General features: G+C 56.0%; 1 protein-coding gene across 1 annotated transcript in view; it reads right to left on the bottom strand.

The window, feature by feature from the left end:
- Nucleotides 1-268: 268 nt before the first annotated feature.
- Nucleotides 269-22,462, bottom strand: part of MINDY4 (MINDY lysine 48 deubiquitinase 4) — a 110,246-nt gene continuing 88,052 nt past the window's right edge. The window contains exons 13-17 of the mRNA XM_061198649.1: nt 22,191-22,258; nt 10,762-10,825; nt 7,552-7,713; nt 920-1,100; nt 269-345 (exon numbers count right to left, since the gene is read on the bottom strand). Coding sequence (XP_061054632.1) covers nt 269-345; nt 920-1,100; nt 7,552-7,713; nt 10,762-10,825; nt 22,191-22,258 — 552 coding nt within the window. The remainder of the gene's footprint in view (nt 346-919; nt 1,101-7,551; nt 7,714-10,761; nt 10,826-22,190; nt 22,259-22,462) is intronic.

Here is a 22,462-nt window from a genome sequence, read left to right as displayed (position 1 = left end):
TGCCACGGGGCATTCTAGGGAGCTATCTGAAGACACGGCATCTCGCAAATCACACACGTCTCCCTGGGCCATGGTAACCACAAAATGCCACATACAGACAAGCCCCAAGTACTGTGTCTTTCCAGTCTGCAGGGGTCCTACCGGCCCCTCACCACACCCCTCCTAGTTGGGACAATCCAGGAACCCATCCCCCTTCCTGCAGGCTACTCCCAACCACTGCTCCTCCCAGCCACTCAGGCAAGGCTCCAAAGCCAGAGACGGGCCTGACTCACTTGGTTCTGATGCAGAGCTCCAAGGGAGGAACGAGGTCGTTGTCTCTGTCCTCGGGGACGGTCTGGGTGGTGTCTGGGGAGTGGGGAGAGAGAGGCACACGCTCATCAGCCCAGGGCCCACATTCACCCCGAGGTCAGCACCAACAACCCTCCTCCTGGGACCTGACTCTTCTGGTACCTGCCCCTCTTCTCTTCTTATTTGGACCCTCCCTGGTTCCTGCCCATCAGTTCTGACCTGGACACCACGGGTGTCCCTGCTCACTGGCCTTCCACCTCCAGTCTCCACCCCATCCTCCTGTCCCCTTCCAGCTACCAGAATAATTCTTCCTAAAAACATGTCTTATCCCATCACTCCCCTGCTCCAAAACCTTCCATGGCTCCCCATTGCCTGGAGAATAAAACCCAAACTTGTTGCCGTGATACTGTCTCCTACGTAGTCTCAACCTCACCTTGTATCCTTAAGGCCATCAGTTTCTCAAGGCCCAGCTCTGGCCCCCTCCTGCAGGAGGACCTGCTCACACTCGCCCTCTGATCCCCCAGTCTGCATTGTTCTCTGACTGCCCTGACTGGGCGTGCTAAGGCCGGCATCCCCGACTGGTCTCGAGGCTCCCCCGGGGACGGACAGGGCAGGCGGGGAGGTGGCGCACCGATGGTCAGCCGAATCTGCTCCTGCTGGTTGGCCAGGCCGTCGTAGTAGTAAAGGTCAAAGAGCCTCTCGGTCCTCCAATCTCGCAGCAGCTCCAGCTGCAGGCTGAAGAGGACGCTGAAGTGGCTCTCACTGCACACCACCCAGATGGGGAACCTCGGGGTCTTCAGGAAGCAGCCGACCTGGACGAGGGAGAGGGAGCAGACAGAGATACCTAATACAACGCGCCATCCCCAGGGAAGCGGGCCAGAGCATCTTCTGTGCAACCCCAGGCCCGGGCTGACCTCAGCGAGGCCCCGTTGCGGATCCCAGACCATGTGTGAGGCTGGGGCCCCGTCTACGGCTCCCTGACACAGAGCTGTCCCTGCCCGCTCAGCCCACTGCTCGCAGGGCCTTTGCCCCACAGACAGTCACATGGAGATACCCTGGCCTGAAAGCCGGGCATTGCCCCCCCTTCATCTCCCACATCCAGCTGGTATGTGGTGCTTGCCCACCCTGCCTCCGACAGCTCTCCATGCCCAGCCTCTCCTCCCCAAGCAATGACCTCCTAATCGGCTCTTCCATACCCTTCCCTCCCCAGCCATAGCCACACAGAACCTCTCACCGGTCCTCAAACTAATCCAGCACGGCAAGCCTCATGCCTGTGCGTTCACTGTTCACCCGTACACCTCTCCTCTCCTCGGGGTCCTGCATCGCCCAGATTACCCAGTCAGAGAGCATGCATCATGTCCTGCTTCTAGTCCTATGTACTAGGTACTAGGTACCCACCCTCCTCTGCTGCAGTGCATCACTCTGCCCCACGATAAACATGTATGCCTGCCTCTGGCACGGACTACACCCTTAGACCAGAGCAGGGGGTATAAGTCAACATAAGCAAATGTTTGACGACTGAAGGTCCTCGTGAATGAAGCGGAACTGGAGCTAGGACTTTAGCTTGAAGACAGGTGGGGCTGGAGCCACAGGGGGAAGGGAGGGAGGGCCTCTGGGTGAGCAGTCTCTGGGTGACGCCAGAACAAATGTCCAGAGACATTCAGGAAAAAAGCAGGGCATCAGGAAAGAGCAGGGGAAGGGGAGGATAAAGAGCTGGAACTTCCCTCTGAGGAGGGAGTCATCTGGAAAGTTCCCAGCAGAGGACTTCCATGGTAGAGGGGTGTTGGGAGAAGGCAGGTGCACGGAATCAGCATCAGGGCCTTCCTGTGGTTCCGCCTGCAGAAGAGAGAGGCGTGGCCGGGCCCTCCGAAGGCCTGCTCAGATGCCTGGCTGGTCTGCCCCTCGGTGGCCAGACCTCGACGCACTCTCTCGCTGTCACCTGTGACTCCCCACCCCGGGCCCTAGTTTATTCATTTCTGTACGTGCAGTGGGCCAGGCTGATTCGGCCTAATCCCCACCAGCCCCAAGGAGATGTTTGCATGCTCAGGTATTTACAGCCGCAGCCTGTGGATTAAGGAAAGAATGGGAATTATTTTTCCAGTGGGGAGATGGGCATACTTTCTCCAGGGCCCGTCACAGACGAGTGGCCGGCCAGTCTTCCTCAGGCCTCTCAGAGCCCACCTGGAGCTGGGGTGTCCCGGACAAAGGGGCTGTGCTCCGGGGAAATGCTTGCTCGTGAACCTCCTACAGAGGGTAGCAGGGTGAACTTCACAAAGTGTTCACTGTCTCATTGCCCAAGTCCCCCACCCGCCCCCTCCACCTGGCCCGTTGGGCCCTCACCCCAGCCCCCTGTGAACATTAAAGTGTGACTTGCTCCTTGGTGGAAACGGGGGGGAGGTGGAATTAGTTGTCTTAAACGATGAGGCTGGACGTGCCTAAACCCCACTGCAAACTTGGCCTCCATTCCAGGTTAAAAGAGGCTTTTCTGGTGAGGGCATCACCTCGAACAGGGAGCCTTGAAGACTGGGAAGCCAGTGCTCATTCACTGCAGGAAAAAAGAGCCATGCAGCCCACCAGGAACAGGCGTCTGCAGAAACAGCCACCCTGAATTTTCCAGCAGAGGGGAAAAAGGGCAGCTTGCCATTTAAGCAACATTCAAAAGATTAAGGGCAAAAAAAGCTGCCTGGGGAGTTTATAAATGAGTTTTCTCATTCAGGAGCCCCTCCCAATTGGGTGACATTTTCCAAAGATGAAATTCACTTCCTTTGGATTCTGGGGTAGCTGACCAAAGGCCTGGGGCGAGGAAGGAGGGTGGGTGGGCACATTTCCTCCAGCAAGCCTCTCTCCTGGTGGGTGAACGTGCAGCACAATCAGGGATTAAGGTGACCCTTGAACAACGTGGGTTTGAACCGTGTGGGTTCACTTATACACGGATATTTTTCAACAGTAACTACTACAGTACTACACGGTCCATGGTTGGTTGAATCTTTGGATGCAGAAGAACGGCGGATATGGAGGACTGACTATGAATTATACACAGATTAACGCCTGTGCTGCTCAAGGGTCAACTTGTACTTTTACCTGGATTCTTAACATCTTTTGCAGGAGTGAGGTGTGTGAATGCCCCCAACCCATCCATGGACTGCCAGCTTCGAAGCCCTAATTTAAAAGGACCAACATTTGATTGCTGGCAGAGTGACAGTCTGTCATCTCCAAGGATGACATCCATTCAATGTGAGTTATACTTTGGTCCCAGGGACCATGTAAGGCAATGGGACAGTGGTGAAGTACCCTAGAACAGCCTGTCCTTATGGGGTTAGCCGCTGAATGAGGAGGAGGTAGTAAACAAAGAATCACACAGACACATTTGCACCACATTTCACTGAATCTAAGATACCATCAGAGTCACCATTATTTTTTGTATCACTAAGAAAGGACGCAGGCTGGCAATTAAGGCCTGACACATCATCGACTGCCATAATGCATCAAAATGTCAGAAATGTTCAAATGTGGGGCAAGTTTGCATCTCAAAAGCAATGAAATGGGATACGTAAAACCAAGAGGAGGCCTGTGAAGGAAAGAATTAACATTCTATGATGGAGGATGACAAGGTGGGCAGGGGACCACGAGAGCAGACCTCTATTTAGATAGAGTGATGAAGTCAGGAAAGGCTTCCCTTAGGAAGTGACAGTGAAGTCAAAACGTGAAGGGAGGGAAAAGCAGGGACAGGATGCAGGGCCTTATAGGTCATGGGAAGGTCTGGATTGTAGTCTCTGTATTAGTTTGCTAGAGCTGAGTAACAAAGTTCCACAGATTGGGTAGCTCAAACAACAGAAATTTATTTTCTCACAATTCTGGGGGCTGGAGGTCCCAGATCAAGATGTCGGCAGGGTTGGTTTCTTCTGAGGCCCCTCTCCTTGGCTTGTAGATGGACATCTCCTCCCTGTGTCTTCATGTGGTCTTCCCTTCATGTGTGCCTGTGTCCTAACCTCTTCTTATAAGGATACCAGTCAGCTGGATTTGGGCCCAACCATATGACCTTCTTTTACCTTAATTACCTCTTTAATGGCCTTATCTCCAAATACAGTCACACTCCAAGGTACTGGGGGCTAGGACTTCAGCAAATGAATGTTGGGTCGGGGGAGTTGGGGGAACGGCACAATTCAGCCCATAACAATCTCGGAGGACTGGGAATCCATAGAAGGTTGTTAAGCAAAGGAATGATGTGACTGATCTACTCTTTTAAAGATCACACTGGCTTCAGTGAAGGAACAGGATTGCAAGGAGGTGGGGACAGGAGCCAGAGGCCAGCTGGGCCATCACAAGTGTCCAGAACAGCGATGCTGGTGGCTAGGATAAGGGTGAAAGTGGACAGACTTGAGAAACAACTTTGGGAAGGAGCCCCACGACCTCTTGATGGATTGAATGTGCTCCTGGTTTGAGTAACTGGGTAAATGGTGCTGTTTGCAGAGCTGGACAAATGGGAGGAGGAGGATGGTGCTTACAGAGCTCTCCCTGCCAAGCTCAGCCTCTGCCCAGGTCCCTTCCTGAAGGCGGCAATGAACGTGACCTACAGGTCATGGGGAAGCCCTGAAGTTAAACTCCCTGTGCCTTGCTGTCCTTCCCTGGCCTCTCAGTCCCCCATCACCACTGCCACCACAAGCCAGGAGGGGCTGGTCTTCCCAGTGCAGCCTGCAGTGAAGCCCATCCTCACTTTGTGCTCTGGGATGGAGGGAGTGAGGGGGAAGTCAGATGGGCAAGGCAAGGCCAGCCCAGTGGGTCACCGATGGCAGATTGGGTCCTGTAGGACACAGCCATGCTGGGGCGGGGGGCTGGTTACTTACGGCAGGGGTGCATTTCTTGGCCCAGAGTTGCCTCTGCTTCCCCCGGGCACAGCCGGAATGTGGGTCACCTGACAAGCTCGCTGATAGGCAGGACCTATCACCCTCCCACACACATACTCGTGAGGGCCCCAGAGCCCTGGCTCCCAGCCAGAGGCCGCACTGAGAAGCCTGGAGATGGGCTGTGAGTGAAGGCGGGCCTGGTTCTGCCGTCTACATGAAAGAAAGGCTTCAGCCTTATCAGAACAGCCCCGCTGTGGACGCCATGCCCAGGCGGCCCCAAACACCAGATCTTCCCCAGTGACCACGTCTGTACTGCCAGGTGGAAGAAGACCAGGCCAGGCTGAGAGGGGGCCCCGGCTCTGGGTCCAGGTCTGGGCCTGGAGGCTAAACCTCCTTGGATTCCCTCTCTGTCTGACGTGGCTAATCATGAAAACCCCAAGGAACTCAGTGACCAAAGGGATAGCGGGTGGAGTTACAGGAAAGGAAAGTGCTTTGTCTAACTGCCAGGCCTCTGCCTTCTCCTTCAGAGGCCCAGCCTTCAGTGAGCTCTGGAGAGTAGGAGAGGAGGCCCTGGGGTCCTTCTTTAGCGAGGTTGCAGTCCCAAGGCAGACGAGCAAACCATCCCTTGCTGCAGGGAGATAAAACACCCAGTCTTCGACCAAGCAAACAATAGCAGAGCGGGTGGGTCTATGTGGATTCAAGGATCGTTGTAGGACCTGAATTTGTGCAATCAGCATTTTGTTCCAAGGACAGGATGACACCCAACTGCTGTTCCCGTCAATTACCCTCAACAGACCAAAGGAAAATAGTTTACATTTTGACCAATGCCCTCCACACGAGAGTGAAACCAGGGCTCATGGTAAGCTTGGGGATTCTGCGAGCCCGGGCAAGGTTACCTCTCAGCCCATGGAATTTCGGGCTGAATGCCTTCAGAGCCCACCCAGGATCTGATGCTCAGGGCTCCTGGTGCTTCTCATGGGCCCCGTGGCTACATTCCTGGGCTACCTCCTGACACCAGCACATCTGAGAAGGAGTCACTGTCACTCTTTTCTCCCCAAGTCTTTGGAACCCACAAGGCTGCTTCCTGTCCGTGGGGGTGGGGTGTCACCCAGAGGCAGAATCTGGGCATGGGGCCACCTGAACAACGGCGTTCAATGGGACAGCACACCCAAACATGTGATCATGCAGGAAGGGCACGATGAAACTGAACTGCCCTGCATATCCATCCACCTAGCATACTCTGAGTATCCCTTTAGGTCAGTCTCTGCATCCCTGGTTCTGGGCATGTAAGATGAATGGGGCCTCATCCTGACCCTCCAAGAATCTCTGCTGGGCCGGTCACCAGAGAAAGACCTCCTGCTACCCCTCAGGACAACCCTTTCATGTAATCAACCACAGAACGATGTCTTCCCTGGAGACAAGAAAACTGAGGCTCAGAGAAGGTTCAGCAGCAGGCTGGGACAAGAACACAGGGCCCAGTGGTCCCCTGCCCATGTTGCCCACAGATACTGTCACCCTACCCCGTGCCCAGCTTCACCTGGGGGTCCGGCCCTTTCTAAGACCCCGGCTACAGTGAGAGAAAAGGTAGAGGGACCAATACACTTGCAAACAGACTGAGTAAGGCCTATTATGGGTTGAATTGTGTCCCCCCCAAAAGATCTGTTGAAGTTCTAACCCCCAGTACCTCAGAATGTGGTCTTATTTGGAAATAGGGTTGTTGCAGAGTTAAGATGAGGTTAGCGGGGTGGGGTGGGCCCGCAATCCACATGACTGACGTCCTTATGAGAAAAGGCGACACAGAGGGAGAAGATGGCCATGTGACACCAGAGGCAGAGATTGTAGTGATGCAGCCACAAGCCAAGGATCACCAAGGATTGCTGGAAAACATCAAAAGCTAGAAGGGACAAGGCAGGCTTATTCTCCCTGTGGGTTTGAGGAGGAGTGTTGCCCTGCCGACACCTTGATTTTGGACTTCTGTTAGGAGAACTTCTGCTCCAGAACTATGAAACAACACGTTGCTGTGGTTTTAAGCCACCCAGTTTGTGGTGCTTTGTTGAGACAGCCCTAGGAAACTAACACGAGGCCCAAGACCTCAGGCCCTTGTCCCTGGAGAAGACCCCTTGGCCAACACACACTCACACACACACACACACACACACACACACACAACAACTGCGGCCACTCTAATGCACGAGCATACTGTAAATCCCTAGAAGTCCCTTTCATGGTATCAGCTGGCTCTGGGAGTGAACTACACACCTGTACTGGATGGCGGTGAAGCTGCAGTTTTCCCATACGCTCCGTGACTGAGACTGGACCCAGCTCCGGGGACTGGAGCCAACTTTCCTTCTCCTCCCTCCCTCCTGTTGGTCCCAGGGAGCCAGGCTCCTGGGTCTCTGGAGGCCCGAGGGCTCGGTACCTGGCACACGCTGTAGTGTTCAAAGAGGGACAGGAGGCCGACGTCGCTGCGCGAGGTGATGCCTTTGAGAAGCATGATGTTCCCGTTCCCGGAATCCAGCTCAACCACGTCGTTGAAAACATTGGACACGGCTTTCCCGGTCAGGAGCAGATTGACAAGTTCCTGTTGATGAGAGAAAGGGGAAAGGCTTGTCAAGGAGATGGGGAACAAGAGAAAAAGGGCGGAAAAGGAAGGAAGAAAGCAAGGAGGGAGAGAGACCGAAATCAGAGGGGGCTGCGACTTCAGCGTCCCCACAGCCTTCAGGGAAGCTGCCAACTCTGCTCATCAAAGTGACTCTGGGAACTCATCAATCCTTATTCCACAAGCATTCACTGGGCGCCAACTGTGCCCAGGACCCTGTGTGTGGGTTGGCTGGGGGGCGGGGGGGGTGCGGGTCCCGCTGGAGGGAAAGAGTGGCTCCTGACCTCGGGCGTCCGGGTCTAGAGGGGGGACCAGTGCGGGCCTGCACGCCTGAAGCACAATGTAGGATGTGACTGGGGCTATGACAATGTGTGCACAGAGCACTCGTGGCCCACACGGACACAGGCCCACATGACTGAGTCAGAGCCGCTTTGTGGAGAAGCGGCATTTGGGTGGGTCTTGAAGTCTTGGATATTTTTTTAATAAGCTTTTTGATTTTGAAGTAATTTTAGAGTCAAAAGAAGTTGCAAAAATAGTACAGAGAGTTCCTGTGCACCCTTCACCCAGCTTCCCCCAACGATAACATCTTACATAACCAGAGTGCATTATCAACACCAGGAAGCTGACAATGGGGTGACACCAATAACTCAGCTCCAGGCCGTATTAGGATTTCACCAGTGAGGGCGGGGTCTTCAAGGGGGGAAGGAAAGGAGAGGATAGCAGAGGCAGAGAGGAGAAGGCAGGCGGGCCCCAGCCTGGGTTCCCGCTCTGTCTCTGCCTCTGTTGGCTGCATGGCCGCACGACTCATGCCTCGCACCCGACAGGCCAGCAAGCCTGCCAACCCCAGAACCAGGAGACGGTGACTTGTGGAGCTCTGACTCTCTGGCCATCTCCTTTAGCCAGTGCCTCAGGCACTGGGTTGGCTGCAAGGGCCCTTCCTCAAGCAGAGCATCCAGGGCTCCAACCTCCTGTCAGGAATGCGGAAACAGGCTCGCAGCTGGGAGAGGATTTGCCCAGGCCACACAGCTGCTTAGTGACAGAGCCGGACTCCCACCCTCACTTTCTGGCTCCCTTTCTGGTGTCCCTTCCCTCTCCCCTCACTTGTTACCCTCAGGGTACCACCTGGCCAGCCAAAGATTCAAAACGGAGGGTAACCGCTAAGTACGCGCTGCCCTGCTAAGGAAGGATACACGCCAGCCCAGCCTTAGCGCTGGGGCAGGAGCTTCTGTCTAACTCCTTCTGCCAGGGCTGGCGCGTGCGTGAGGCCAGCCCGCAGGAATCTCCTCCATGGTACGTGGGAATGGCCATAACAGCCCTTGCCCATCATAAACTCTGGAGGGCAGAGTTCACAGAAGTGTTTTCCCCAGAATTATGAGAGGGATGCACAGGTTAATAAATCCCTCCGTCAACACCAGGATCCCTGCCCCTGAGGTAGTAAAAGAGGTCCCTCTGATGGCCGCAGAGGGGCCCTCATTGGAGGGAGATACCGAGGGGGCCTCATTGTGTTCTTGCAGAGGAAACGAGAAAGAATTTGGAGGAAATGTCTGCTCTGAGATACTGCACCTCAGGGCCAGCAGCTGCCTAAGAAAGGCATGGCCTTCTTCAGACACATTCAAGTGTTCCCAACTGGTTTTCAAGGGGGAGAAAAGGTCCTGCTCCCCATCTGGGGTGTGTTTCAAAACCTTCCTCAGAGCAGGAAGCCTCCTCAAAATGGGGGAGAAATAGTGACAGGACGCTCCCTGCCCCTAGACTCAAAATCACACAGTGACAAAGCTTAGCGGTCATCTGGTTCCTCACTACTCAAAGTGTAGTCCATGGCCCAGCAGCATCACCCTTCCTGGAAGCCTGTTAGAAATTCAAAAGCTCAGGCCCTAGCCCGGGCCCACTGAATGCGAGTCGGCTCTTCAGCAAGACTCTGCGGGACTCGTGTGCACATCAAAGTTTAAGAAGCACCGATCTAGTCCAAATGCTTCATTCTACAAACGAGGAGATCGAGGTTTAGGGAGGTGAAGAAAATCACTCCAGCTCATGCTGCAAGTGAAACTGCCAACACAGCTCAGAATCCAGCCCCAGAATCCAGACTCTGTTCTGCATCCTCTGTACGCTGCGTAACGGCCCACCCCTGGGTCACATTGCTCTCTGACAGTGCGTCGGGAAGCTCCCACGGGGAGGACAGGCACCCAGAGCAGGAGCTGGACCACCACTGGCCATCGCTCAGCCTGAAACCTTTCTCCGGGGGGTAGGCAGCAGCCAACCTCACATCTCCTTGGGTGCCTTGGACAAACCACAGGCCCCAAGCTGGCGCTTGCATGGTGCCCAGGTATGTTTTCAGGACTGCCACAAGTGAGCCAGGACCTCTAGGACAACTGGGTCCTCAGCTGGGCCCAGCAGCCAGAGCAGCTCCGCCCAGCCTGTCTGTGCTACACACGCCGCCCCCAGATGCACTGAGGGTCAGATTTAACTGTGGCCCGGTGGCCACTCAGGAGGCCTTGCCATGCAGAGAAGGGCTCAGACAGTAGTCAGGTGTAGCATTTGGCTCCCAGTCCTGACACTCGCTGAAAGGATCTGAAACAGATCCCTTTCCTCATGTCACCGGGTGGCTGGGAGGATCGATGACAAGCAGTTGTGCTAAGGGACCCCCTGCCCTCCACGAAGCCACTCGAGGGCCCCTTTGTGAAGATGCAGAGGGGTGGGTCGTCATAAAGACAATGTGCTATACAAACGTAGGGTGCCATGGCCATCGTCCCCCCAGCTGGACCTGGGGCTCCCAGCCTAGGCCGGGGCTCCGGGCTGGGCAGCACCTGGCTCTGCCTCTCTTGCACCTCCTGCAGCTCCAGGCACACAGAGCGGGTACAGCAAACTCCAGAAACAGAAGTTAACCTGAGTTCCCTTTCTAGGTCTCCGTGAGGAAGAAGCCCAGCAGAGGCGGAACACGAAAGCTGCTTGGGGAGTGCTGGCAGGGGCAAAGACAGAAGGCAAGAGGAAGGGAAAGAAGCGCCTGACTGCCCCACGCCCCACTGCGGCCCTGACCTGCGTGCAGTATCCGTGTGCTCCAATCAGGTGGCTGGTGGGGACGTCGAAGTCCTGGCGGACACTGGAGAGCAAGAAGAAAGGGCTGTTAGCACACCTCTGCCTGACTCAGGATGCCGGGCAAACCTCGAGGGTGGCCAGGGCCTCCCCTCGGGTTCCAGGCTGAGGCCCCGAATTCCGGATTTGGCGGGAACCTGAGCCTCTGTGCTCTGTGCCCTCCCTGGGGCTGGAGCCCGGGGCTCGCTCTGCTCTGGGTAGTGGCTTCCACTCTGGCCTGCAGAGGGCCACCAGGCCCTCGGCAGACACCAGAGGTTCGTGATGGAAGCATGCCACAGCAGAAAGGGCCCTGGGTTTGGAATCCACGTCCTGCATTCACACTCCAACTGTCGCTTACTAAGGGTGGGGACTGGGACATCCCCTGCCATCTCCAGTCCTCGGTCTGCAAGTCGGTTAAATAGGAGGAACGGCCTCTAATGCCTCCTTGAGTCCTAAAACAATAGCTGCCACCACCTGGGCATAGACCCTGTACCAGGCCGAGTACAACTATTATTCCCTAAACCCTGAGAGAAAAACCAAGGCTCAGAGAAGAATTGACGTGCCCAGGGCACTCAGCTTGTGGGCGATGGAGCTGGCGGGGGACCTAGCTGCCAGTCTCCAAGGCGTGTGCTCCCCCCACCCTGGATCACCTCTGTGGCTCCACCTTCAGAATGGGGTCCCCCTAAAGGCACAAGGTGAAAAGCCCCTTTGCCAAAAGAAACCCCACCAAACTGAAAGAAAGAGATTTCTAGGGCTGTATGCTACTGGGGGCCAGAATGGTGCAGAGTGTCATGTCAGCAATGGCCCTGTCACATGTGAGGTCAGCACCAGGAGGCAAGCCCCTGCCCCCAAATCTCGAAACTATCCTACCGTCTAGAAAGCCCACCATTAGGACATTATTATTCCTTTTACCCCAAAGTAAATCCCTCGGGAGACCAAGCGTTATTGTTGAACAGAGCCGTGGGACAGACGGGTAACAGGAAAGGAGCTCCCACCTACAGACCGCACTCAGAGGACAGCATTTCAAACCTCCAGCCACCCAGTGAAGTAGGAATTACTTTATTTTATAGACGTGGAAAGAAGCCCAGAGAGGTAATGCCAGGGGGGTGATGTGAGGCTAGGGAGCTGGCTCCCCCACTGCTGCCCACCCAGCACGTTCTGTGGCCTAGCCTGCCCCCTACATCCGCACCCCAAAGAGAGCGCCGAGGGGTGGTCCAGAGGTAGGAAGAGGCAAGCAATCATGACGTTTGTTTTCCCTTTTAGTGGAAGAGAAGAAAAATCTGGTCTCACTTTTATGCTTTAAATCTAAATCTGCCATAAGTCCACAAACCTAAAACATGCAAACGACATCCAAACGACCTTAGAAACTCAAGCTCCATGACTCCATAGGAGAAATGCTTTCTTGTGGATTTTACTAACTGTGGCCGAACAGGGACGGTTTGTGGTCCACACGAGAAGACGGGCTGGGTTGACACTGCAGGGCCCAGCCGAGAACCACGGAGGCCGGGGGTCCTCAGGAAGGGCCTTGGAGGCTGGCCTGCCAGAAACGACCCAGCGGGCCTGAGAAGGGGCCGGCTGGGGGGACGGGGGACAAATGGACGAGGCCGGCGTGTGGCTGGCACTGGCTTGGGCAGAAGAATTGATGGAAACGCTCCCTGCGGCATATATACCGGCATCTTCTGAAGGGAAGAAAATAGCCTCCGAGGAGCCCTGGGTGGACTGATAAGGATCGTTGGCCCCAAGCCACCCCGAAGCTTTCAGAAGCAGTCTGATCTTCTCACAGCCTCGTGTTCACCCAGCGGGTTTGAGGGCCTGCGTCAGATGAGAACAGAGGGACGGGCAGAAAGGACAATAGGAGGAAATGGTAATTGCATCCTTAGGTGCAAACACGATGGGAAATTCAGAAGTAGGCTCAGATCTTAAAAAGGAGGAACATCTGTATTTCATACTAGGGCATTTGGGAGACGCCAAGGAGCGGCTTATGGCTTAAGAGATTTACAACTTTGGCAAATCTAGATGCCCAGACCTCGCTCTAGGGGAAATCCCTGGAGAGCTGAGTGTGAGGAGTCCTGGAGCAAAGAAACAGCGGCTTCTGCTCTGCCCCAGAGAGGAGGCGATTCACACGGCAGGGCCATCACCAGACCAGAGTTCTAGCCCTGTCTTGCCATGTGGCCACAGACCTCTCCTCTCTGGGGCTCAGTCTCCCCTTCAGCAACATGAGGGACTTGCACAAGGGCAGGCAGTGTCCTGGGAGCAGGGGCTGAATCCATGGAGGGGCTGCCTGAGCTCTAAGGTTCCTACTTTCTGGGCTTCTGAGCTACAAGCTGTGATGGGCCCTCCCCTGGGACTGACCATTCCAGTCTAAAGAGCAGCTTATTCCTTCCACAGTCCTCCTGGGAGCTGGACAACCCTGGGCCCCAGAAGAGTTCTGCATAGCCCGAGGACCCAGGCACCAGGCTGGGTGAGGGGGAGCCAGGGCCTGATGAAGTCTGCCCCCTGAGACTGTCTTGCACTGGGGAACACTTTAGGGAACAGGAGCTTGCCTGGATTTTAGATTGCAGGAAGCACAGAGTGGGGGGAGCCTGAGTGGACTTGCTCAGGGCATGGAAACTTACGAGGAAGGGCTTGGCCATGGCTGCCCTGCCGCCAACCTCCTCAGCATTCTGGAAGCCAAGGGCCAGAACCTGGACCAATGGTCTGGGGTGATGGCCTGACCCTGGGGGTGTCCAGTCCACCCACTGACAGAGGAAGGGGCTCTGCCCAGGATGCCAGCAAGGACGGCTTCTCCCAGCTCTGCCCCCATCGGAAGGTCCCAGAGACACTGCACTGCACCAAGAAACGGAACAAAGAGGACATCAGGGCTGGCAGAACCTCCGGGGCCCAGCATTTTGCAGATGGGAGAATGGATGGCTAGAGAAAGGACATAGCTGGCCCAGGGCTAGTGACAGGTGTCAGCCCACATTCAGGCTGAAGCCGGTCCTAGAACTCCACTGCCTCTGTCCAGCCCGCCCTCTGGCACAGGGCTCTGAGGGGCAGAGGTTCTGCCGCTGAGCAGCTTACAGCACCAGAGCCTTGGATCCGCAGAGTCTGCGGTCTCAGACGCTTTCAGGGACACTGTCCTCCCTAAAGTCTTGTGAGGTCAGCGGGCAAGAGCGGCCATCCCTGTTCTACTGATGGGGAAACTGAGGCCCAGAAAGGAGAAGGGACTTGTGGGCACACAGAGTCAGGGACTGTGTCCCTGGCACCAACATCACACTGTCTAGGGCGGCCTGAAACACGTGATAGTCAACCCGGCCGGCCAGCTCCAGGCAGGTCCCTGAGCCCTGAAGCCCCACTCCTGGTCCCCACCCTCCCCGGCTGGGACACAGCTTGTCCCTTCCCTCTAAAGTCTCCCCAACACACGACTGAACATATGAATCTGGGCATTTTGTGCAGAAGTTTCTGAATAAGAAGGAAAATATGTCCAAGTGGCCTAGAAATATGGTTCTGGTCTACAGCCAAAACTCACCTAAAATCAGTGTCCACAAGAGGAGGGGTCAATGGCCAGCTCAGTCCTGGACTTGGCTGAGTGACTTCGGGCAAGTCAATGCCTCGCTCTCAGCCTGTGTCTTCATTTATAAAACCAGAGGCCTGGAGCAAGGGGTCTCCAGGGACCTTCCAGGATGTGAACAAGTGTGCCTGGTCCATGACTCTGATATTTAAAACATCATGCCTAAAATAGTTGGTAATTAACCGGGGAGGACCCAACCAGCCACCTCCCCTCCACCTGACCTCTAGGGCACCAGGCCCGGGGCACCACCACATTCCACTGGGCCAGCTCCTGCCTGTCCCCCCCAGGAGACCCTCCCCCAGAGGCTGCACCTTCCACTGCACTCCCTGCCACCTGCAGCAGCCTCCAGAAACAATCACCCATTGTTTGGTGGGACTTCTACTGACTCTCGAGGACAATATCAACAGTGAAAGGACAGCTGTGGAACAACTAAGAGAACGTGGGCTCTGAAGTCAGGGAGCCTGGGATTCAAATCCAGCTGCTGCCGCTTACTGGTTGCTCCCCTCTCTGAGCCTCAGTTTCCCCACCTGTAAAATGGGTATGAAAACGCCTCCTTCTATTACAGATTGCTGTGAGAACTGAATGAGATGAACTATATAAAGCATTTGACATTTGGTAAATGTCACTTCCTTTTTCCTGCAATACCAGCAATAACAACAACAACAACAACAACAACAAAACAATGACTGAGAGTTCATGATTCCTGCAACCTCCACTATTCGTATCATGGCCAAAAACCCAGAATAAATGGAGTCTCCACTCCCAGCGATTGAACTGTGGCCATGAATATCTGAAAAGGATTTGGATGTGGCAGATATTGACTGTTTTCTCAGGAACGTCGACAGGGAATGGACAATGAGTCAGAATACCTGGGTGTCAGGCCCCCTCTGCCACCTGCGCTGTGTGACCTTTGGCAAATTGCTTTCTACCTCTGAGCCTTGGGTGTGTCATCCCCTGATGGGGATAACAATAGCCACCTCAAAGAGTCCTTGCAATAAGGGCTGAGGCCATAAAAAGGCCTTGCAAACCACAGACAGCTCCACAGGTTAGAGGGCACGGGTATTATTTCCATTCTGCAGGCACGGGCCCTAAAAAGGAAGGGGACCCAGGAAGCAGGGCAAGGAGCATGGATGGAGAGAGAGGGACCTGCCTGGAGGAAGGAAGAGAAAGCAGAAATGCCCAAGCCCTTCCCCCAATGCCTTCCACCTCACCTCCCCCAGTCCTCTTCCCCGTGCCAGCACCTTCCTTCCAACCGTGCCTCGAGGAGCCCTTCCCTGCAAACCCCTCTGCTAGACTTCGCCTGCTTCGTTCTTGCTGCCTGCCGCAACCCTTATCCCACATAACGCTCAGAGCCCTGCTAACTGTCGCCTCCTCCACAAAGGGACACTTCCCTTGCCCCAGAGAGATGTGCCCCATCTCCCTGCAGACATCCCCTTCCTAAGAGCGCCCACCCCCTGCTTTTCGGGTGCCAGCCCTGCCCCTCCAGGCAGCAAGGACTTGGAGGGCCTGGGTTATGTTGTGTCCGTCTGGCCCCATGGTGCCCAGAACTGGGCCCTAACCCTGCAGGTGCACAGCAAATGGGCCCTAAATGATGTGAGCCTGCCCACACCCAGCCCTGCGGAATGGCCTCCGGAAGCTGGGTCCCAGGCCGTGTTTGGAGGCAGGCAGAAGCAAGCTTCCCACCCAAACGGCTGAAGCTGGCCTGGAACAAAAGATTCTTTCCAAAGGTTAGTGGCTTGGGTGGGATGGGGAGGGTGGGAGGGAGGCGCGGGAGGGAGGAGATATGGGGATATATGTATATGTATAGCTGATTCACTTTGTTATAGAGCAGAAACTAACACGCCATTGTAAAGCAATTATACTTCAATAAAGATGTTAAAAATAATTTTTTTAAATCAAGTTATGTTCACCTTTGAAAAAAAAAAAGGTTAGTGGCGTTATATAGCAGCAACTAACACAACAATGTAAAGCAATTATACTCCAATAAAGATGTTAAAAAAAAAAAGGTTAATGGCCTCTCCCACCTCCTGAGGCCTGTCCTCTCTACGTGGGCACCTGAGCAAGCCTTTCGTGGAAGAAGGAGGTATGTATAGCTCTGGGGTGAGTGGGTAGGGGTGCTAGATGCACCGAGCATCAGGAGACCCTCCCAGCTCTGCCACTAACCCCGGCGTGGCCTGGGCTTGGTCGCCCTTCTGTGCATCCAGCCCTCAGGCTCTGTCTATGGGCAGACCCGCTGCCCTCAGCCACACCCCACTGGCACTCACGGGCCATGATTTGCCATCTCAGCAGCCTGGGACCAGACTATGCTGGCTGAAATGAGGTGGAGAGTGAAGCCGGCGGACAAGCATCAGTTTGGTCTGGGACTCTCTGGGGTCCTGTTTCCCATTCTCCCTCTAAGTGGGCAGACACAGCTGACCAGCGCCTGTCATTTCTCCCGTAGCCCAGGAAGGGCGATGCAGGCACAGGAGACTCGGGTGATGGTGTCAGTTGTGCGCCAACCTGCCCTTAATTCTCAGAACCTTGGTCCCCACAGCTGCAGAATGGGATGATGGTCCCGGGCCTATGGGCCTGTCCCTTGGGTTGTTGGCAGCCCCCAAAGCCTGGGGTGGGCTGTTCCAGGCCAGCCTCAGCTGCTTGGGCAGGACACTTGCTTCTGCCTGCCTTCAAACACGGCCTGGGACCCAGCTTCTGGAGGCCGTTCCACAGGGCTGGGTATGGGCAGGCTCACACCATTTGGGGCCCGTTTGCTGTGCACCTGCAGGGGCCCAGGGCCCCTCCCTCTCTCCTCCGCCTCCAGCTGAGGCTGGGCCTCCAGCAACCGCCTTCCTCGGGTTGTGGGAGCCAGCCGGAGAGCTACAGGATGGAGCTCCGCTCACTGCACGGGAGCTGGGGGCTCCCAGAAAAGGAACCTGGGCGAGGAAGGCAGGTCAGTCGAAGGAAGTGGGGTCTGGGTGGAGCATGTGCTGCTTCCGATGACAAAGGTACCAGCAAGCCCTTTGGGTCTGCCTCCCACCCACCACCTCGGCCTCCTCAGACACGTCTGCTGAAAGCGCTCACTAGCACGGCCTCCACCAGAATCCGAGTCCAGGATACAGGTGACTTGGAATTCATTGAGAAAGTTCCTCTCCTCCTGCTTTTCAGCTATAGTCCAAAGAGCCTGGCATGTCGGGAGGGAGGGCCATTTACCATCCTGCCCGGTCTCCCGCGTCCCACCTGGAAGACGCAGGGGAGAAAGGCCAGGCTTCGTTCAGGGCTGCAAAGCAGCTGTTGTCCGTATCGAGCCAGGGTACCCGGTCTGGGCGGTTCTGTGTGCACCTCCCATCCTGGGCTGGGAGAGTTTAGGGGGTGCAGCAGGAGGGTGGAGGAGAACGCTGACAAGTATCCTATCTTTTCCTTCCCCCAGCACAGCACGGCTAGGGCCACCAAACACCCGGGCTTCTCGACCTGAACAGCCCCCTGCTCGAACCCTTACGCTGCCATCCGCTGGCCCGCCCAGCCTCCCTGAGGTGGACTGGGGCTTCGTCACTGCTTCTCTCCACTTCTGAGAGTGGCCTGCGGGGCCTCCATCAGGCCCAGATCTGACTCACCCCCGAGTTCAGGCCTGCTCTTGGCTCCCTGATACGTCTCACACCTCCAGCTCCTGATTATACAGCCCATCCCTTCCCCAGCCAGTGGGGTAGGTCCCTGGGGGTTTTGACCACCTTCCGGGGGAGCCCCTGAGTCTCACCTGCCCCACAGTGGCTGCGGCCTGGGCCTGGCCACCATGAGGCATCAGGAACAGCGGCAGCCCGAGAAAAGGGTCCCTGGAGCCCCCCGTGCAGGAGGCTCCCCCGAGAACACGACAGAGACAGAGGAAAGAAGAGAGAAGAGACAGAATGGGGGACACCAAGTACCAAAGACACTGTCTGCATTCCTGGATCCAGCCACTCCCAAAGCCCTGGGCTTTTGATATGAATCAATTAATTGCGTTGTTTTCTGCTTACGCTGGCTAAGAACTGTGCTTCTGTCACTTGCCTTCGCCTGACCAACACTCACAGCTGGCTTTCAGTTCAAAGCTATTTCACTGTGTTGTTGTTGTTTTCCCTCTGCTGGAGACGGTTACAAAGAACACCGAGCCACGTGGTGTGGAGGCTTCTCCACGCCCCCAGTGCCTGGCTTGTGCTGCTCGAAAATCACTTCGGCAAATGACAAAGTACCGCCTATTTTGGACTTTCAAGATTGCCCTTGGGCATCCAAAGTTGCCACTGTAATGAATGCCAAAGGTCTACTGAATGAAAAGGTTTTCTTCACAAGCTGTCTCCTCTCACCGCCCAGGCCTAAGTCACCCGGGGTGGCGGTGGGGGGCAGCGCCCGAGCCTTCCCCTGGGCCGAGGGGCTGGCCCACCCCTGCACTGCGCTGTGCGGGCCTGGCTCAGAGCTGGCCTTGACCCCAGAACCTTGGGCATCCTTGGGGCTTGTGAGAATGCGCTGGGGAAAATTCTGGGCCATGCGGTTTGGAAAGCAGGGGAACTAGGAGAACATGAAAGCCTGTATGAAATTTACTGTAAGCAATTCGAGATCTTAGGAAAGAAAATAGATGGCTTGAAATCAAGCAGAAAATAATGAAACCTTCTCAAGCCTTTGCACTCAGCCTGGGGTAAGCAAAACTCAAAGGCCAGCTTTGCCACTGTTCTTTCAGCCTCTGAGGGTGAAGTGTCCAGGCTGCACTCTGCTGCATTTGTGTCTGCCCATGGCGCCCTCACCCTGGCTCCACCCAGGGCTGGGGACAGCCCGTGGACAGGAGGCAATGACTCTGTTGTGACAGCTGCCCCTGGGCCTCAGGCATGAGTCTCAGAGCCTTGCTAGGAGGGAGGGACGGCCACGCGCTCAGTCAGACTCACACTCCCGCACACACACAATCAAGTCACCCTTCGCACAATCTCAGACACAACCACCAAAACCCACATCATCTCACACCAGCCCCTCAGACTCACCCATCTCACGTCCACACACGCCCTGCCACAAACACACACATACTCACACTGTGTTCGGCTGCGTTTCCCAGCCCCTCCTCCTCCAGCTCCGCTTCTCCTGGCCGAACAGCATATGATTTGAGAGACTTGCTCTCTTTTTTGGGCTACCAGGTCACATTTTCAACTGCCCAAAGTAGCACCAGATCACCCTGGAATGGTATCAAAGGGTTCAGCAAAGCTAAAACTGGACCCCAGAGCAGGAAGGCCCTTGGGATCACCTGGTCCTGTGGTTTTAAAGCTGTGTTTGCAGAACTGGGGCTTCCCCCTAAGAGCAGTCTCCCGGCACCAGGGAGGACCCATCACCCATTGCAGGACGTCCCTGTGGCCATGTCTCCACTACGAGGCACCAAGCCAAGACTGAGGGCAAGACAGGACAGCACGGGGCACAAGAGGCTCCTGAGCACAGCTGGGAGAGGATGGGACCAGCAGCGGCCACTATCCGAGGCCTGCCAAGCACACAACATGTATTTCTTTGTTTAATCTTGTGAGGCAGGAATTATCATCCTCATTTTACAGAGTAAGAAACTCAAGCTCAAAGGAGTTTGGAGTCAGGCCTGAAACCAAGTCTGTTTTATTCCCAAGTTCAGGTCCTTAAACAGCAAACCCAGAGAACCCCGTCTGGGACCAGGCTGCCTGGGTTGAGCTGTGTGACTTTGGGGCAAGTCACTCGCCTCTCAGAGCCTCGTTTCCTCACTTGAAAGACAGAGATGGTGATGGTGATCGCAATAGTGACCCCTAACAGGGTTGCCGTGGGGATTAAATGCGTCTCATGTAAAATGCTCCAGCAAAGGATCTGGCACACAGGAAGCTTACTAGATGCTGGTTGCTATCCTTCTTACTGCCGATGAGAATGTCCTCTAAGCTGTCTTCTCAGAAGAAGGAAAGGGAGGCCACAGGAGTAAGACAACTCCTACCAAAGCACTGCCGGGGCCCACGCTAAAGCAGGTCTCTGTGCAGGTCCTCCTGTAAGGCAGAGGCCAGGCTGCCCATAGCTGCCCTGGGAGGCTTCGGAACCACTGGCCTCCAGGACCCAGGGAAGGTCCTCGGGGGCCCTAAGCAGGAGAGACTGTCTTTATATACTCTCTCTGGGGACAAGGGGAAGGAGGGGACCCCCACCGTGTTGTGTGTGTCTGTGTGTGTATCCATGTGTCTCTGTGCGCGTGTGTGTCTGTGACTGGTGGAGGGTGAGGGGCATGGCAGCGCTGTGACTTCAGGCCCATGGGCACGAGGCTGTGCAGGTCCAGCGAGGTAGCCTCCCCGACACAGATGCCCCACAGGTGCCACGACCTAGGCAGGGACTGACCCCTGCGTGGCTTGGTTGGATGGGGCGGGGAGGCGGCAGAAACAGCCCCAGTGCTCCAGCTCTGGACAACGTGAAGCACAGCCTGGACATGGGGCCCCAAAGGCCCCTCAGATGGGCAGGGCTGCCAGAGCAGCTCCCTAAGGAGCATGCGTGTGAACAGGGTGCCCGGCCCCCAGGCTGACAAGCCCCGTGGCACCTAGAGCAGAGACACTGAGCACAGAGACCTTGACCCTCAGAGCCAAGGGGCCCCCATACAGATGGGGAAACTGAGGCCAAGAGGATTGCGAAAGGGCCTGGCCCTCCTGAGAGCTCAGCTTCCCCTCAGGGAGCTCAAGGGTCTCACCCACACACCCGTCAGCCCAGGGATTAGCAAACCCAGGCCAGGGGAGAAGGCAGGGCGGCTTACGGTCGCCGTGCACGTGAGCCCGGCCAGGAATGAATCATATCATTATGGCAGGATTAGAAGAAAAATGCCATTAGAAAGTGCACACACATGCATTTAATAAGGTCAGTAGCAGCGAGCAGCAGGCAGGCTAGCAGCACGAGGCTGCAGAGCCCCTGCCCTCCTCCTCCCACCCGCACCAGAGGCCACGGGGAACTCGGACAGGGCCCGCCCAGGACCAGGAGTGGCGGGCAAGCGTCTCCTTCTGCCGGGCCTCCCCAGCCTGGGCTCCCCATGACTACTCTTTCCGCCTCCCCAGTTCCCAGGGCCCGCCTGCTCAGAGCTGTTCCCAAATCTTCCCCAACACCACACACCCCTGCAAAGTGCAAATTCATTCCCCCAGGTCTCCACGCCCTCTGGGGTCTGCGCTCTGCTTGGAAGTGGATGGGGCAATCGATTGTAATTTACAAACCTATTAATGCGCTATTAATCTGCTACCCTCCCTAGTGACATAATGCCCAGGTGACAAATACAGAAAAGTGGCCTAGAAAGCTCCTAGGGAATGAGGGTGATGGCGGAACTCCAGCTCTCGGGCAGCCCGGGAGGCCGCGTTTGATTAAGGATGCATGGAGTCCAAGCCGGGGACCCAGCCTCCCTGCTCCCCCGGCCTCCAAGGCCCCGGGGCACACTCAGCTCCTCAGGGTTGGCTCTAGACACGAACCTTGAAACCTTCGGGACTGCCTTGGCCTACAGCAAGTTCACAGGGCCCTCAGTGATCTCCCAGTTCTTATGTCCCCGCACATGTCTCAAGGGAGTCCACGTGTGTGCTCAAGTACGCGCCCGTTGCAGTGCCGCTGGGACACCAGGGAGGCTGTAAGCTCTTTGGGGGGTCTTTTGGATCTGAATCCCGTGCACTCCCCAGCACACGTGGGGAGACGGAGGAGAAGGTAGCACTGAACACACATGTACGAAGAATGTAACTGTTCTCTCTCCCCTGTCCAGCCAACTGCCCCTAGTCCACTGCTTCATTCATTCATGCTCACTACGCACCCACTGTGTGCCCAGCTCTGCCCTGGGCTCTGGGGAGGCAGCAGTGAACCAGACAGACAAGCCCGGCTCCCGGAATTGAATGAGGAAGATACTCACAGCTCTGTGGACCTGGACAGGATGGCCGACAGGGTGAGCAGGACACATCCGTAGGGGCCTGCTTCAAACTGGGAAGAGGAGAGAGGAATGAGAACCCATCAAGTGTCTGCACCTCCCTCCTCTCACTTCCTTGGGGACCACGACCCAGGGAGCAGCCTGACCCCGAGCCAGCTGCTTCCAGCCAGGTCCCAGAGGTCGCCAGGTAGTCCCATGGCAGATCCCATGCAGGTCTCACTAACCAGACTCCCTAAGGGATGAGGAGCGCACCAGCC

This window comes from Eubalaena glacialis, chromosome 8 (assembly GCF_028564815.1).
Source record: "Eubalaena glacialis isolate mEubGla1 chromosome 8, mEubGla1.1.hap2.+ XY, whole genome shotgun sequence".
Lineage (NCBI taxonomy): Eukaryota > Metazoa > Chordata > Mammalia > Artiodactyla > Balaenidae > Eubalaena > Eubalaena glacialis.
The sequence above is the reverse complement of the archived record's forward strand: the minus strand, read 5'-3'. Positions and strand labels throughout refer to the sequence as shown.